The sequence below is a fragment of the Pholis gunnellus genome (genome assembly GCF_910591455.1).
Source record: "Pholis gunnellus genome assembly, chromosome: 11".
Taxonomy (NCBI): Eukaryota; Metazoa; Chordata; class Actinopteri; order Perciformes; family Pholidae; genus Pholis; species Pholis gunnellus.
In genome coordinates this window covers 823,008-839,946 of record NC_136538.1, presented here as the reverse complement: position 1 = coordinate 839,946, position 16,939 = coordinate 823,008, and the positions used below count along the sequence as shown (strand labels likewise).

Genomic DNA, 16,939 nt, shown 5'->3' with positions numbered 1-16,939 from the left:
GGCTAGCTAGCTAGCGAGCTGTACCCAGCATGCCGTTCGGCAGTGAAATTTTATAAATGTACAATTATTAGTGTTACAAATTGTTTATGTGTCACAAACTGTTGTGTGCTGTGGTGTTTTGTCCTGTTAAAGAGCGTTAGTTGTGGGTTTTTAATTGTTGTTATAAAGTTATAACCATGGCTAGGGGTCCCATATCATACACGAAATTACAACCGGTATACCGCCCAGCACTAGCGTAGCATTTAATTAGTCTCAACCTGCGTACATTGAAACCAGGCGCATGCATGTGACACTAGCACACAGAGCGAGCAGAAAAGCATCGTTGCAAGTAAAGTGCTGTGATACATGTCCCTATAGTCCATATGCAAACGCAGTCTACGTCCTTGGACAAAAGGGAGCTGCTGGTCCCCCTACCCCCCCCCCCCCACACTCTCTTTTCCCATGCTGTGTGAACAGTGTTCCTGTGCTGGAATATTACATGGCCTTAATGGTGTGCTGTGTGGTCATTTTATTGATTTGTGTGTGAGGTGGTGTAGGGGTTAGAACCCGCCAGTCCGCTTGGGCCCTTCTGTGTGGAGTTTCCTTCCACGGCCCAGAAACATGCAGGTTAGGTTAATTGGGGGTAATTGTTGTCTCTAAATAGCCTGTAGGTGTGACTGTGAGCGTGGATGCTTGTCTGTCTCTATGTGTCTGCCCTGTGATGACCTGGTGACCTGTCCATGGTGTAATCTCGCCCACTGTCAGCTGGGGCTGACAAGGTGAAGGACAAGCGAATACAGATAAAGGATGGATGGACTTGAATTTAGAGCATGCTTCATGTAAGCGCCGAACTAAATTAGACTAGTCAGGGCCTCTGATCAGGAACAGTCGGACCCAATTGAAGGCCCCTAACATATCATGCAGTGCACACTACTATTTTATGCCCAGCTGGAAACCAGCCTTGCTTAAATCACAGAGTGACTTTGACAGTGACCCATGACAGTGGCAGGCCATAACCTGTATTATGACTGCAGAGCAACTTGAAACCAGCATGCCTTTTAAGATATCACTGGATAGCCTTAAAAGCCTTTAATGGCCAATATAAATCTATGCATTAAAATGCATATGTAATGATGTTTCCATTCCTATTATTTAGATATTTGTCAAAGAATGACATGAATACAGAAATGTTACCCGATTGATTTGACGTGTATCTGACATTCTGATGCAAAAATGTACTTCAGTAAACATTCCAAGTATTTCTGATTTCTCATGAAATGCTAGGTATACTAAGACAGATTACAAATGCTCAACACAAAGTGCATGAACAAGAGCTTGGTTCCACACAACAATGGATCGTGTGATGGGAGAACTTGTGAAAAAATGTATAACTATTGCTTTTGTTAGCCATTCTTTTTTGATGTACTTTGCAGAAGATGAACAGTGCAATGTGTAAGATCTGGGTTTTTTTTGCCTTTGTAGAAAAAGTGTTGATGGGATATGAAAACACCTTTGCTGAATAAGTTCTGATGTTCTCATATGACTCATATTCCCATAACACACAAATGCTTGTCTTAGTCTCCAGACAGCATGAAACATAGATAATATTAGCTGATATGAGAAACAATTTTAAAACTTGCCCAATTGTAACAAATTCCTGAAGAAATCTGTCTATTTTTCTACCTCTACGTCTTCTACTGTGTTCCCGTGTGGATTACAGACATACCAGCCTGTAGCGCACACTTCTGACAAAACTGAGATCTGCATAGTTTACCTGCTCCAAACCAGCTGACGGAAATGCGCAGAATTCTTTCTTTTTTAATGTGACATTTAAAAAGTTTGCTTAAAATTCGCTTGACAATTGAGTGTAAACATTGCTACTATAGCGTCCAGCTTGCCCTCAGTCCAACATGAGAGGGCGAAGAGGTAGAGCTGCCCTGAGGGCTCAACCACATTGGAGGTACAGGGTGCTTTCCTATGTTTTGATAGTTGTTAGTTGGATTAAATCCCAAAAGTGAACAAGAAAACGACTCGTTAGCGGCTGTAGCAACTCAAATTCAGCCTGCACGCCTATGCGCCGATGGTGTGATCACGGACTGGCCCGATTCCACGATCAGCACATTTTCTGTTGCTGCCGTTACACAGGAGAGAATCAGAGATTTGCTTCCTGTCTGAATGCTTGTTGCATCACAGCCACTAACTGAAGGTAAATAGACGGTACTTGTATATCTTCTAGTCATCCGACCACTCAAAGCGCCATCATTCATCCATTCACACCCATTCATACACTGATGACAAGGGCTACCATGCAAGGTGCCATCTGCTCATCAGGACTGTCTTATCATTCGTACCCATTCATACACTGCAGGAACAGCCTGTGGGAGCAGTTTGGGGTCTTGCCCAAGGACACATCGACATGGACTAGCGGACTATCCTCTGATTGAGGGACGACCCTGATCTAACACTGACCCACAGTTGCACTCACAGGTCCGTCTCCTGGAGCTGCTGTTCCCTCTATTCCTTGTGGCTTGGAGGACGAAACGAAAATAAGAGTAATGGTCACGTTTCTGCCACTTTGGATTTAATCCAATAAGCAAAATATTAAAACAAACACAGACCGAGGACGTATTCAATGCAGCGGGCAACACCCACAATGGCTGACATAGTGACGTCATAGATACACAAAGTTCTGCGAAGAAATGTGCATCTCAACCAAAACAGTGACATTTTGTGGCAACAAAACACCCTGGTTCTCCAAAGATGTACACCTCCTAGCTAAGAAGAGAACTATGCGTACAAAGCGGTGACATGGATCAATACATTGCAGCCAAATATAAATTGTGTTCTGCAATAAGAAAAGCTAAGTCCAGCTATTCAACAAGTCGTATCCAGTAATACCAGTTAAATGGAAAAATCTTAAGGCCGTGACTGATTACAAAAAATATGCTCCCTTCCAGATAATGACCCTAACCACCCAGATAAATTAAGAGTTTTAATTAACATTAACATATGTGGCGAGGAAAGGATTTGATCGCATCATTCTATCATATCTGAATCCTGCCCCTCCCCACTGATGGACCCATATCAGTTTGCCTACCAAGCTTAGTGGATTGCTAAGGATGCAGTCAATAATAGCACTCCACCCGCCCTGAAACACCTGGAGTCCCCAAACACCTACACACACATCCTTTTCATAGACTTCAGTTCTGCCTTTAATTCCATCAACCTAGTCAAACTCTTTACCACATATTTGGATGTGAACATCGACCCCGCCATGTGGCAACCTGTGGATCAGACCACAGAGGGTGAAGGTTAATTACCGAACCTCAGCACAGGAGCTCCTCAGTGCTGGGCTCTCTCCCTCTGCTTATTCTTATTGTTATTTTTATATGCTTTAAATCCAACGACAGTTCTGTGAAAACAATTAAATATGCAGATGACACAACCATTCGGGCCTCATCTCCAATAACGATGAAACCCGGTACCGCTCTGAGGTGGCCCAAGCTGTCACTGGGTGAGCAAAACCCAGGAACTTATTATTGACTTCTGTTGCATGCCAAACCCCCAAAATACTCAAATAAATGGAGCCAGCAAAAGCCAGCACTGTCACAAACCAGCAAAAAATATTGTTATTATTATTTGTAGTATTAGTAGTACAGTATATACGATGATTGTTACTATATTCTTGGATTATTATTAATCACGTATATTAAAGGTATAGCTGGTTATATCTTCCAAACTAGCAGTCACATAAAAGAATTGGAATAAAAAGTACAACATTTCCCTCTAAAATGTAGTGGAGTTGGAGTAGAAGGGTAAAGTAACATAAATGAAATACTGAACTAAAGTATAATTCAGTATTTGAGTAATGTACTAAGTATTTTCTTTGTACAATTTATTAAAAAATGTTCAACACTTAATTCCACTGTGGAAATGAGGCATTACAAAATACTGTAGTGTGGGTTCCATGTTGCACCTGGATCAATATAGCATTAGATAAAGAAAGTGTTCATCATCCTTTTGGTAAATTATGCCTGTTACATGTTGTGACGGCCCTCTCTGCCTGTCTGCCTGTTGCTCTGTTTGTGTGGCTGCTTTCCCTGCAGGTATTGGAGGTGGGCGTGGCAGAGTGGAGACACCTGAGCTCATCAGCAACACTGGCAACACATGGGCCCTGTGTGCCAGTGCACTCTGTTAAAAACCCTCTTTTCAGCTCAGTCGGTCTCTCTCCTTCCTGAGACACCCATTTGGTTTTTGGTTGACATCACTATAAAACGTTTCTACACTATAAAACATTGCATACACACTTTCCACTCATGCACTCATACACTGCTGAACTTACTGACTCCACACGCCACTGTTAGTTTAAGCTTGCCTCTTGTGTTGCCTTTAAGTTAATAAATAATTTGTTAACTTGCTTGGTAGTGTGCATCTCACTCTTTTGTCATGGCCCGGTTAGTGACGATGTGGTGTTGAATGTGTTGCCTCGTAGTGGGGTGGCAGGTTTGTCATAAGCCACCAGCACCAAACACTTCTTGATTGGGGTAAAAAATAGAAAAAGAGAGCGGTTACTCAGTCTTCAGTTATTTCTACCCTGTATTGGATGTACTGTACAATCTTTTTTGTCTCACAATACTGTATAATGCAAAATGTCCGACTGTTCTTTTACAAAGCCCTCGATTCAGAGCTTACCTCGCTGCAAGAAAATGTCATCCTTAGTCAGCTTCCTGTTCTAAAATTCCTGAATGTCTCGAGGAGCTACATTTTGGTTACTGATTGAAAAATAACATACCTCTGTACATACGTCTGTTGTTACTGCATTGTACAGTGGATTCATTGTTTGTGATGGGTTCAGTGTGTGTTTGTGTTGGAAGGTTCAGTCACTCCCAAAGACTGGGTCGTGACCCACAAGTGGGTTGCGGGAGATTTTATTTAGCTAAAATCATTTTTTTGCAATTTTTGTCCTTTATGTCTGCGTTACATTTGAAAGTATATCTCATAACATTGACTCCAATATGAAAGTTTAGTGTACCGTCTGTTTGTTTTACTTATGAGAGGAAAGCATCAGGCGCCTTTTAACTCCACCTGTTTGTTCTCATTTATAAAGTATTTAACACATGTACATGTTTTAAATAAAACCCCTGTTTTCTTTAATAATCTTGGCAGCTACCATCCAGATTATCTATTAATACACATTCATGATAGAAGGCAGTTCCCTTTACTACTGTAGTGGTCAGGTGACACAGGACACAAGCAGCACAGTCACTGAATGAGGAGGTGTCACATGCTGGAGAAGTTTCCACTTGTTATTATTAAACGGTGAAGTGAGTTCTCTGTTCCTCACTGACATTTGCTTTATTGTGATTTACTGAATATGACTTACTGGTATCCTTTACCCCCCACAGCCCTACAGGAGTATGAGGGCCTGCAGAGGAAGCATGAGACAGCAGCCATGGAGGTAAGTGTTATTATCAGAAAGACAATATATAGTCTTGATCCATATAGTTGAGTTAGAAGCAGCAGTACTATAGGATCAGTACACAGTTACAGTACAAGTAGTAGTTGGCCTAGCAGTAGTAGCAGATGTATTACCTGAAAGCACTTATAGTGTGACAGTAGTAGGAGCTTTTTTGGCACATATGAGGCTTATATAAAAGACACCGTCCACAAGAAAAATGACGGCACTTATTGTTTGTTCAAAAACAACCTGTTTAACCATGTTTACCTCTCCCAGACATGCACCTCTAGCAACAAAGGTGGAAATAGTGCCTCATTGTTACAACAGTGCAGCGTGGAGGTTGGGTTTGATGGCTCAGTATAATGACTTTGACATGAGTGTCTGCTGTTATATGCTGCATATATTTGGACTGAGAAGGAGTGAAGCCGTGGTAGAGATGCCGTATACTGCTCTGGCAGCAACCTGTCAATTACAAGATGCTTTGGTCTGTTTGACTCTAAATGGACCATCATTTACTAAATGAGCATCATGCTGTATTGATGAAGACTTGAACCTAGCGCTATAGAGACTAAACTCAACTACTCAAGTTTAAGGCACTTGCACATCAGCTTCACTTATCAGACCTGGAGGTTGCTGCCTGAATCCGAACTGAGATGGCAAACTTCATTTCTCCTTTCAACCTTGACAAAGGCAGCACAGACCACTCCCTCCTTCCTTACCTTTCACAATGAAGCCCTAGACATATAATATTGGCAGCCAAGTATTTAGCATTTCTTTGATTTCTTTTGATTTGTATTCGTCTATCCCCCTGGTAAAAGCCTTTAAGGAAACATCTTTGTTCGGTATCTCTCTGACCTTTTACAACCATATATCCCATCAAAGTCCCTCAGGTCAACTGACCACTTGCTCCTTGTTGTCCCTAGATCAGGTTTGAAGCACAGGGGAGATCGGACCTTTTCAGTTGTTGCCCCCAAACTGTAGAATGATTTGTCTCTGAATGTTCGGCCCTATGTCTTTTTTTAAATCGCTTCTTAAAGCACATTTTTATTCTCTGGTTTTTAACTAATTAAGAGAGATGCTGCTCTATATTATTGTCTTTCAAACATGTCTTTTGTGTTCTAACTGTGTTGTTTTTATGGTTTTTGCTATAGTTTGATTGTGCAGGACTTTGGCTAACTATTGAATTCTTTATAAATACATTTGGATTGGATTTGTACAGATCCCCGAAACATCACACCATAATGTTTTTCAGTAAAAATGAGCCCTATTTAGTATCAGCCCTCAGAAACCCATATTAGGTAACTAGGGGTGCAACGGATCACAAACCTCACGGTTCATTCGGATCACGGTTCTTGAGTCACGGTTCGGATCATTTTTCGGATCAGCAAAGAAAGAGGGAGGAGTCAAATATAACTTTGCTTTCCATTTATTAATTAAAGAACACTTAAAGCAAAGAACTTTGGGCTATAGTCTTACATAAAAACACAAATATTGAAGACGTCCAATTTGAAACAAAATAAAATAAATAACAAATAAAAATAAAACATTAAAAAATACTAAATTCTGTTAAGTTTAAGTGCAACATGAGGTATGATGATGCCGTCTTTCTTTGATCAATATTGAAAGAAAAAAACAGCCAGTGTCCACAGCATCAAAAAAGTGAAAAAAAGAGAAAGCCAAGCACTTTAACCAGATTTTGAAATCCTTTGTTTTCCACAACGGAGTATGGCCTTGTGTCTACAGCGAAAAAGACCCCAATAGATGTTGTAAAGCTTTAGCCCGGTCTGATTCTGCCACAAACAGTTTCTTTAATGCCGCGATGATACCTTGTTGTTGTGGCCTGGCCCCCGTCGCTGACAGAACGGGATGGTGGAGCTTCATATGTGTTGACATGCCCGATGTGTTGCCGTTGTCGTATGTCTCTCTTTAAACAACGCCTACATACCGTAACGCTTTTGTCCACCGCCCTCATCCCGTCATAAGTTACAGGGAAGACAAAATGCTCCCAAACCTACGACTTAAATGACGCTGGGGGATTCTGAAGCTCCTCCGCTCGCCATGACTTTCACAGTTAAATGCTTTTAACCTGCTCTGTTCACGTGAACACACTACTGCTTTATATCTGCTCACTATGATATGAAAACTATGTTTGAAAAAAATATTCAATTAATCTGCTTTTTTATAAACTCAAACTGGCATCAAATGTCTGGTTTGATTTTCACTCATTTGTACTGAGATGGCTGACGGTTGATTAAAACAGCAGTGGTCCTGCGTTGACTGTTCTCTGTCTGTCTGTTTTACATAAGTGCAAGAAGCTGGAGGAGGAGAGAGATGAGGCCATCAAGAAGCTCAATGAGTTCCAGCAAGGTGAGTTTCTCTCTCTCTTAGGTCAATACGTGTTCAGAAAGTGGGATTAAGGCAGAATTTGTTTCATTCTATAAACAAGCGCTAACTCACTGATGTATCTAACTATGGAGCAAGGAATTTCTGTCTGTCTATCAATCCATCAATATCTTGAGAGCATCAGATTTTCTCCACACTTGGCAGGTCCATTGCTGGGGACTGAAGGGAGTGCTCTGTCAAAATTGGTGTAATTTGGACACTTAATTTGCTCAATATGAATAAACCAAAGTGCTCCAGGGCTCTGCAGACTGAGTCCAGCATGTCGTCCACGTGGGCAGAAAAAGTCTGCTCAAGTCTGCAGTTCACTTTACAACTGAACTCCTCTTCGCTGCCCTGGAGTCGGCATGGGCAGATAGCCAGCTAGAAAGGAATCAAACCAGAGTGTATTTCACCGGTATGAGTAAGCCACGACTTGGGTGTGTGTCCCCTGTGAGTAAGACTGTTGATCTCGATACTAACATATAACACTAAAAACGTTACAGACGGCAAAAAACCTCAGCTAATTAAATCCATGCTCTACTTTGTATGTGAGTGAATCAGAATCATTCTAATTTACCTGCTACGCCCCCATGTCTCTGCATAAGGAGAGGTTCATCATGGTTAAAGCGGTGATGTTGTAAAAGGGTGAAGCATGGACCCTAAATACATTTTTTTTTTTTTTAAACAACTGCTGAAGAAATTGAGACAAGAGTGTCTGAGGTGGAAGGCAGAAAAAGAAGGAAACAAGTGGAGGAGGACACGAACAATCTGATCTGTCAGCCCGAGATGAGACATTCGCTGCAATTAAGTGGGATATGTCCAAGAAATGAGGGTGAAAGTGAAGACATCCAGCAAGGACTTTCATCCTGATGTAACTTATTTCATAATTATGTAATTCATAAATTAATGTATTACAGCTGTACTAGTTTAAAGCTTCTTTCATAACCTTGGCATTACAATTGTAAATCAACATTTGAATGCTGCTCACCTTTTTTTGTCTATTCACTCTGTTCATTCAGTATTTCTGCACAGTTGCAGATAAAAATGAGGCTTCACTTATGTCATTAATATTATAGAATTCATTTGTAGAATCAGATTTCTGTGGTGGCTGCGTTGTTTTCAGCTTGTGTGATCCAACAGCAACAATATCATACTCATTTAATACATTCGTCCAATGCATTTGTAAATGAACGGTTTTATTTTTGTTTAATTAAAGCCATTTTTAATGAATATTTAGTAGAAAGGTGCTTGTCTACAGTAAGACAGCTGGGCTGGCCTTTATCAGGCAATTCTAAATATTTATGCAGACTAAGAACAAATTCAGGTAAAAACAATATTTTGTGGGTAAAAATCGGTTTAAGCACAGATTTGTGTCAAGCAGTTTGTGAATTAAGCCCAACATACTTGAATTTATTTAACGTCTGTTCAACGTGGATCTGATGTGATGCTAAAAAGTTTAACATATAATAATACATCATATTTTAATTGTTATATATTCTTTTGAGTCAAATCTGAATCTGCAACATATAACATTTCTCAGGTACAGCTCAGGTACATGTAGTACTACAATATTTTGCCTCCGAAGTAGAAGCACATAGGAAGTAGTATACAGTTTAGTTGCATACATTTTTGTGTTATGGGGGCCTTTTGTAAGTTAGTTCGGGTACACTGAGTTAGAATAGGAAGATAATTCAACATTTTTCATATCTTAACATCTTTATAAATCTATAGCTGTTTGGGGTCCTTTCAGTTGGCGCCTTGGGCAGTTGCAGGCAATAAACCTTCACAGCTGTACAAATATGTGAACCAGGACACAGATAATGGCATTGGAATAGCAATGTCACTGCTTCCGCTTTCATCACAAACCTGTTTCCAAACACTGCAAATTTTAAATGTTTTGGCCCATCATTCAATTTTCCAAAATGATTTTCCTTACAGGTTGAATGCTTTGCTATGACCACTTTAGTGAAGACCACATTTAAAATACGGCTCCACATGTCAAAAGATAGAGCAAATAGTTTGTCTTTGTAAAGGTGGAGTTGTGTGGATTTTCATCTGAATAAATCTGGCCCGAACTTGTGTATTCAGCGATTCTCCAGCCAAAACACATATTGTGTTTGATTTCTGCATTAATAGAGGCTGCCTCACTGTGCCAAGCAGCTGCATATTAGGACCTATTACGTGATTTCATAGCTCTTAGAAAATTGCTCCTATTCACAACGAAACGGCTGGGGGTGGGGCAGCAGGGTTGGGGGGGGGGGGGGCAGTGGGAGGATGGGAGAAAAAGCCCCCAACACACAATCATGCCTTTTCAATTGCCGATGGCAAGGTTGATGACAACATGACCATTGTGTTATAATGATAACACCACAAAGGCATCTGCCCCCCTCATCAAGGCTTCACAGCAACTGCAGATACAATTTAATTCACTGCTCCGTTGGCGGCGCTGATACCATTATGCAGCCCGTCGGCACAGGGGTAATCACTGTCTTTCCTGAGAGGAGGATGAAAAAAGACAGGCACAAAAAAGAGGGTAGAAAAAGATGGAGTGATGATGATGGGGAGGCCGAAACTTACAATTAAGACTGCCAATTCTGACGTGTCAGAGCCCCCCCGTTGACTCGTGCTCATACACTTTCAACACTTCCACCACTGTTTATTTACCATGGCTACCAGTAATTATAATTAACATGTCATTTAGTTCAAGGCGTCCTTTCGTAAGGTTGCTGAGTGTGGCCACAGCATTATGGAGACAGGCAGAGAGGAACGGAGACGAGGCCGAGGATGAAAACTGGCAGCTAAGTGCTATTGAATGACTGATGTGGAGGGCGCTGCTGGAGCGTGGATATCGTCCGGCGCCGCCGTTCATCAAGTTCTTAATTAGGTGTCACTGGGGGGAGGAATTGCCCACAACAATGGCACTAATGCTTAATTTCTTCCTCGCTCAACCACAATGTTTGATTAGCTAAGTGGTAGGCCATTCTTCTGGGGCGTTTTTTTTGTACTGAGGTGTGATTGCAGCTTAAACAACAATACGGTTTGTGATTTAAAATTTTACCTAATTTTTTTCTTCTACCAACTGTTCTACTTAAACTACCAAGGTTTAGTTTAAGCTGCACTAATCAATATGTTTCATATCGACAATACATCAAATGACTGAATGGCTGTAATGTGAAAGTTGTCACTCAATAAGTGCACAGAGAATTATCTCTGCAGTCAACCTCAGCTGATACACTGTATATAAGAAGTGGACGTAGTCACCATGATGTCTTTTGAAGCATTGAGTTTGGCATGTTGGCCATTGCCATCTTGTTTTTTTGCAACCAGATGTGACACAATATGGAGGAGCTAAGTACAACCGAACGCTGAATAAGATATATATTTTTAGGCAACCAAAGTGGTATAATTCAATTTCATGAACTAAAAACACACCGTGCCGTTGTGAAGTACAAAGGGTGGCTGCAGCTGTTGCCATCTTGGCAGTGCCGACACAGCCTCACTCCCAGCTAGCAGCTAAGTGACTTAATGCAACACCCAACTTACACTAAAATCACCTTACCGATGCATAACTTTACACCTTAATATAATTGAAACTGGTGAGTGGTATCAAAATTCTTCTCCCGTACAGTTGGGGATATTAGCTATAGAGACCTCAGTCGGCCTCAAGTGGACATCTGGACATCATTTTTCAGCACTGTAGGTTGCCGCTTGCTTGAAACTGAGACCATAAACTCATGTTTACAATGTTTACTTAGGTAACAAATCAAGTGAGAAGTAGTCATTTTCCCATAGACTTCTATACAGTCAGACGAGGAGTTAGAGGAGTCGCCCCCTGATGGCTATTAGAAGGAATGCAAGTCTAAGGCACTTCCTCATCGTCTTACCTCATCAGACCCGTAGGTTGCCGCCTGTCCCGGCTCCATGAAGCGTTTTTCTCTTTTGGTTCGTTGTGTTGTTTTTTTTACTTTGAAACTTGCTCTCCTCAACCTTGTTTCCAGCAGCTCTGATTAACAGCTCTGATAAACCCACTGTACGCTGCCAGTCCAGCACCAAACGGCGGACAGACAAAGTCATCAGCTGATAAACATAGTGGAACATTTAGCAGCCAAAGAGTCAGATATTTATCTCAGGACTTGGTTTAGACCAAAACAGAGCCAAAAGAAGTTCATATCGAACTTATTATCGCCCTGATACTCTCCAAAAATGAACATTGAGTTGGAAAGCGGCAATGCACACAATTCTGGTTATTTAACATCAGATGTGATCATGAATAGGTGTACACAATAAGGGAGACAAGGGGAAATTGTAACATATTAAAAGCTAGATTGACTCTGCACATGCTCAGTAGGATTATCTGCCTATGAAAAAAGGAGCAGATCATTTTTCCTTGGCAGAAATTTTCACCCAAACATTTTTTTGAGGTATGAAAGTTGTACAGTATTTTTCTTCTACTGTCTAAAGTTTAGATGATTGCGAATTTAATCTGATTTTATCTATAAATGAACATGTACAATATATGCTAGGTGTTGCTAGAGAACACAAGATCAGGGGCAGCTTGATGAAGAAAACTCAAATGTGATAGTAACGATGACGATAAAGAATCTTTAACCTTAAAATGTACCACGTGCCTCGATAGACTCACAGCAGATAAGACACACAACAACTGGGGTTCAATCTGAACACTCAAACTATTAAGGAAGTATAAGGCTGAGCCTACTAGGTTTGATGATCCCACCTTTCTTGTTTTATGGGCATCTACATTCCTGAGGAGTAGATAAGACACAGAGAAACATCCAATTGTGATTAATAGACTTAAGGACACTGGGTTTTGATGCAAAATAACATGTAGTCCTTTGATATGTGGGTTTTGGACCTTCTATTGAACTCTATTAGACTCTAATAGACTGATTTCTTGAGGTATAATCCACATCTGATTAAGTTATTTTTCTATTTTGGTCGATTTCAATTTATATGACTTCAATGACTAATAAAACCAATACTTTATATTAATCATGCCAAAATCCTTATTTTCACATATGCATCTTCTACGTCCCCAGAGATCTTAAAGAGATATTTGAATGCACACTAATGCCATGTCCCAGTTATCCTTATATTTTGGATGTATATTTTTATTCTAGCTCAGTGTAAATAATTGATCTTTGAAATCATTCACAATTTACTTCTTTAACTGTTAATACGTTTTGTTTGCATTGTTTGGCAGTCATATAAAATTCATCTAAGGTTACTGACTAAAATGTGCCTTCATACATAAAGCTTGAGGTTTACCAAATCACAAAATGTGAAAACATCTGAGTTCATATATAAGATTAAGCATTATTGCAGATTTAATAAAAATGTTTATCTATATGTAAAATATATTAATAACTAAATTATTAATCATAAACCCATGAATTAGTATAGAAAGGGTGAGGTGATGACGCTCAGCTTCAGCCTTCAGTAAGGTAACAGAATCTAACATTACATGAAACGGCACACATTTTTGGCAAATAACAGGGAAAGCTTTGTTGTTAATCAATTCAGACTCAATCACTACGGAGTTGTTGCCATTGTGTACAATGACTTATTGTTTCATATCCACACAAATCCAGTAATCAAGTTCTTTATATATGAAATATTTATTGCACTGAATACATGACTACATTACTAAACAGAAAATAAAAAAAAATACGTTTCTTGTATAAAAATACTATGTGTCTTATATTTGTTCATACAATATTTGCCTCTCTTTCTCTCTCTCTATATACATATATTTATTTATTTATTTATTTTACCAAAATATGATTTGTGTATTTCAAGTCTGTGAGTTATGAAGAACAATTTAAAATATGTTACATGGTCACATGTCTTCTGGAGTTTTTCTGGAGATCTTGTAGATCTGTGGATTTTTAAACCTTCCATTATTTGACAGTGCTGACAGAGCTGACAGTGTTTCCCTGAGGGGGATGCCTCGTTGGTGCCTCTCTGTGGGGAACGCTCACATGCACTAATATGCACGAAAAGACCCCCAGCCGGCCAGCTATGGGAACAAAGAGAGCACAAGCTTTGATAACAACACACACAGAGGGTACTCCACTTTATCTTTGCATTGAAAATATTGTTTGATGCTATATTAATGTTCAACATTTTAAATACAGTCCTTTAAATTGCTTGTCCTCTCCCTTCCAAAAATATTTTAATGTAACTTCAACATATAAATCAAGGAACTAGAATATCCAATAAGGATGTGGAAGATTAGACTAGGATTTATTTTCAGGCAGATTTCTCTGTATATTGAACAGACTTTGTATACTTTTATAAAAATACAGTCTTAGATTATAAATCCAGTGCCTATACTCACTTGATTTAACACCCTCCAGGATTTTTTCAAATCAAAATTCACTCCTCATCATATACCTTTGTAGTGCCTTGTCGTTGTACATGCTACAGTAGTTTAGCTAAACAAATAAGGCTTAAAAGCAAATGTTTCACCTGTTCACCCTGGGTTATGTGCAACATCAAATGCATAATTCTTAACAAAATGCCTGTGTGCACTCTTAACTTGTATTTATAGTCTTAAGCGCTAAAGCTGTTTCTTGCCTTTAATCAGCCTATATGCAGTCTATAAGCACCATAGGCTTAATGGCTATGGCTAATGGAAATAAAAAGGTAGGGCAAATTATCTTTATAAAAGATACATTGGTAACAACATTTTGTTCCCTTCCTTTTGAATTCAAACTATATTGATGTACATAGGTCACTCACCATTGAGCCTACTCACATGGCAGCCACAATAGCAAGCAGAAATATTTTCCAGTGTCAAGTGTTACAGCACTCTTGTGTCAATTAACTGCGCAATGAAGTGAGAAGTTACAGGTATGCGCCCATTCATTCGGAAAATCCTAATCATGTTCTTTGTTTTGTTGATGGGATTTTCATCAGGTTGAATGGCCATGAGTTGACTTTTAAAGTTTGTATTGACATGAAAGCAGTCATTCAGTAGATTTGTCAATGCTTCCTTGCGTACTTCATTAACATTGTCACATCTGAAAAGGCTACTGACTTGTGAGCTTTTTTGCTATGGGGCTCAGATTGTAAGACGACCATGCATCATTTTCTTGTCTTTCTTGTATGTTCGCCACTCTGAACATGGATTGATTTCAATCTGTTAATTTTTTGCTTTGTCTGTTTGAGGGGCTAAATGTGAAACTAACATAATAGTTCTCAACAAGGGAGCGATTCTTACTGGTTGGACTAGAAAAGATAAAACTTGTTAAAGTTACTACGAGGAACTTTCAATTTGTGTTGATTTTTAAAAGTGTTAGTGTTTGCGGGCACCAGAGTCCCTTTAGAAAACCTCTCATTTTACTGCAGCAGAGGTCTGATAGTCTTCAGTCAATCCTGGTTCTGGTTCTCCCGTGCCTCCCTTTCCTCCAGCGGGCTGGTATAGATGTCATGTGTACAGAATGAACAACATAACAGAGTTACACATTCAATGCATATGATTCATATAATGAGAGTTATAGTAAAATAATGATGGAAAAATTACTACTACTAGTAATAACAGCAAAGGTGGATATAGTAGAATAACAATGATAACAAAAGCAGTAATGGCACCGAAAATAGCAAGCAATGCGACTACTAATAATAAAGATAGTAGCAGTGGGTGGAGGAGGCAAGACCATGGTCCAGATATAACCACGATCCATGGAAACCTGTGAGGCGAGAAATATTTACTTGGCAGATGTAGTTCATAAATCTAGATTTAAATATTAAAACATTGTTATAGATTAATATACCCAATAGTATATAAAGCAGTCACAATGAATCAACCTTCTCACTGTAAAATGCCACTTGTGAATTATTGCCATTATTTGCCAATATGTAAATATACTTAAATGTAGGTCTTTTGAGTCCTTATGCCTGAGGGTAGCATGTGTTGTATCTGATTTGTGATTGTGGCAAAACCCCAAAACATTTACATCTTGGTATTGATCGTTTTATTTCAGTATAGGATTCTTCCATACTTGCCCCTAACTGCACATTAACAAGCATCAAATGTAATGCCACCTAGATTATTTTTATGAATTTAAAACAAAGTATCAACTCATGGGAACTAAAGCAAGATTAAAGTTTGTATGTGTTTTTTTAGGCAACTCAGATCTCTTGGTTAAGTTTGGGAAAAGATCATGGTGTTCGTTAAATATTAAAAATGTCAACTTGAACTGCAGCAACAGACAAGACTTTACTAGGAACAGAGCACATCATTGAAAAAAACATTAGCAGTGAAAAGCGATTATGTTTCCTTCCAAATGTGTTTGGCCCAAGAATTCTTAGCATATGAACATCATTTCTAGGAAACAATATATCCATATCCATATATTGTGTGTCTGTGTTTTCCATCGGTGGACGTGTCTCACGGTATGATAGGACCACCATTTTAAACTGGACTTCATTCCTCTCATGAATTACCTGTCCTCTGGATCACTCTGTCCAGGGGCCTAAAGTCATGTAGTGCTTCTCAGCAAGTTATGAATTAGAGGCAATATGGTTATGGTGAGGTATCTTTACTTTGTTTTTAACTCTTTTTTATTTTTTCTTAGTTTCTCAGATGGTCATTGAAGAGGTCAATGTTATTCAGCAGAACCTGGAGATCGAGAGGACATGTAGAGAAAGTGCTGAAGCCCTGGCCTCCAAGGTACACTTTTACTGTCAACTGCTCAGTATTATAACCAATGTGTTCTATCTGTGTTACTTACATTTCCTAAGTAAGCCGAGATTCAAGTTTAAATGAAGTCCAATAAAACAAGCTCACAAACAAGATAATTGTCTCATTAAATTAAAACAAGAGAGGAATAATAGAATCAGAACTGTGGGATCTGTTGATTTAGAACACGCTTGGCTGAATAATAATGATACTACAGAATCAAATCAGGTTTTTAAGACACTCTGGTCAGTGTATTCCAGGAACTGTCACTTTGACACGTTCAATTTGTACGTTGCAATCAAAAGGACTCTGTGGTCCTCCAGTTCTGCCCCTGTCCCCGTATGTTCGTGGATTCTTTGGATTCAGAGCACACTTTTTGGGAGTCCTTGCTAAAATGCGAGTTGTGATTGAGAGTG

The 16,939-nt window shown here is 39.4% G+C and overlaps 1 protein-coding gene across 2 annotated transcripts in view; it reads left to right on the top strand.

Annotated features, from left to right (window-relative positions):
- Positions 1-16,939, top strand: part of shtn1 (shootin 1) — a gene marked incomplete at its 5' end in the record, with an annotated part of 38,920 nt that overhangs the window by 1,578 nt on the left and 20,403 nt on the right. For both annotated transcript variants that reach the window (XM_079169396.1, XM_079169395.1), the window contains 3 exons: positions 5,385-5,437; positions 7,744-7,804; positions 16,420-16,514. In XM_079169396.1, the coding sequence (XP_079025522.1) occupies positions 5,385-5,437; positions 7,744-7,804; positions 16,420-16,514 (209 nt within the window). The remainder of the gene's footprint in view (positions 1-5,384; positions 5,438-7,743; positions 7,805-16,419; positions 16,515-16,939) is intronic.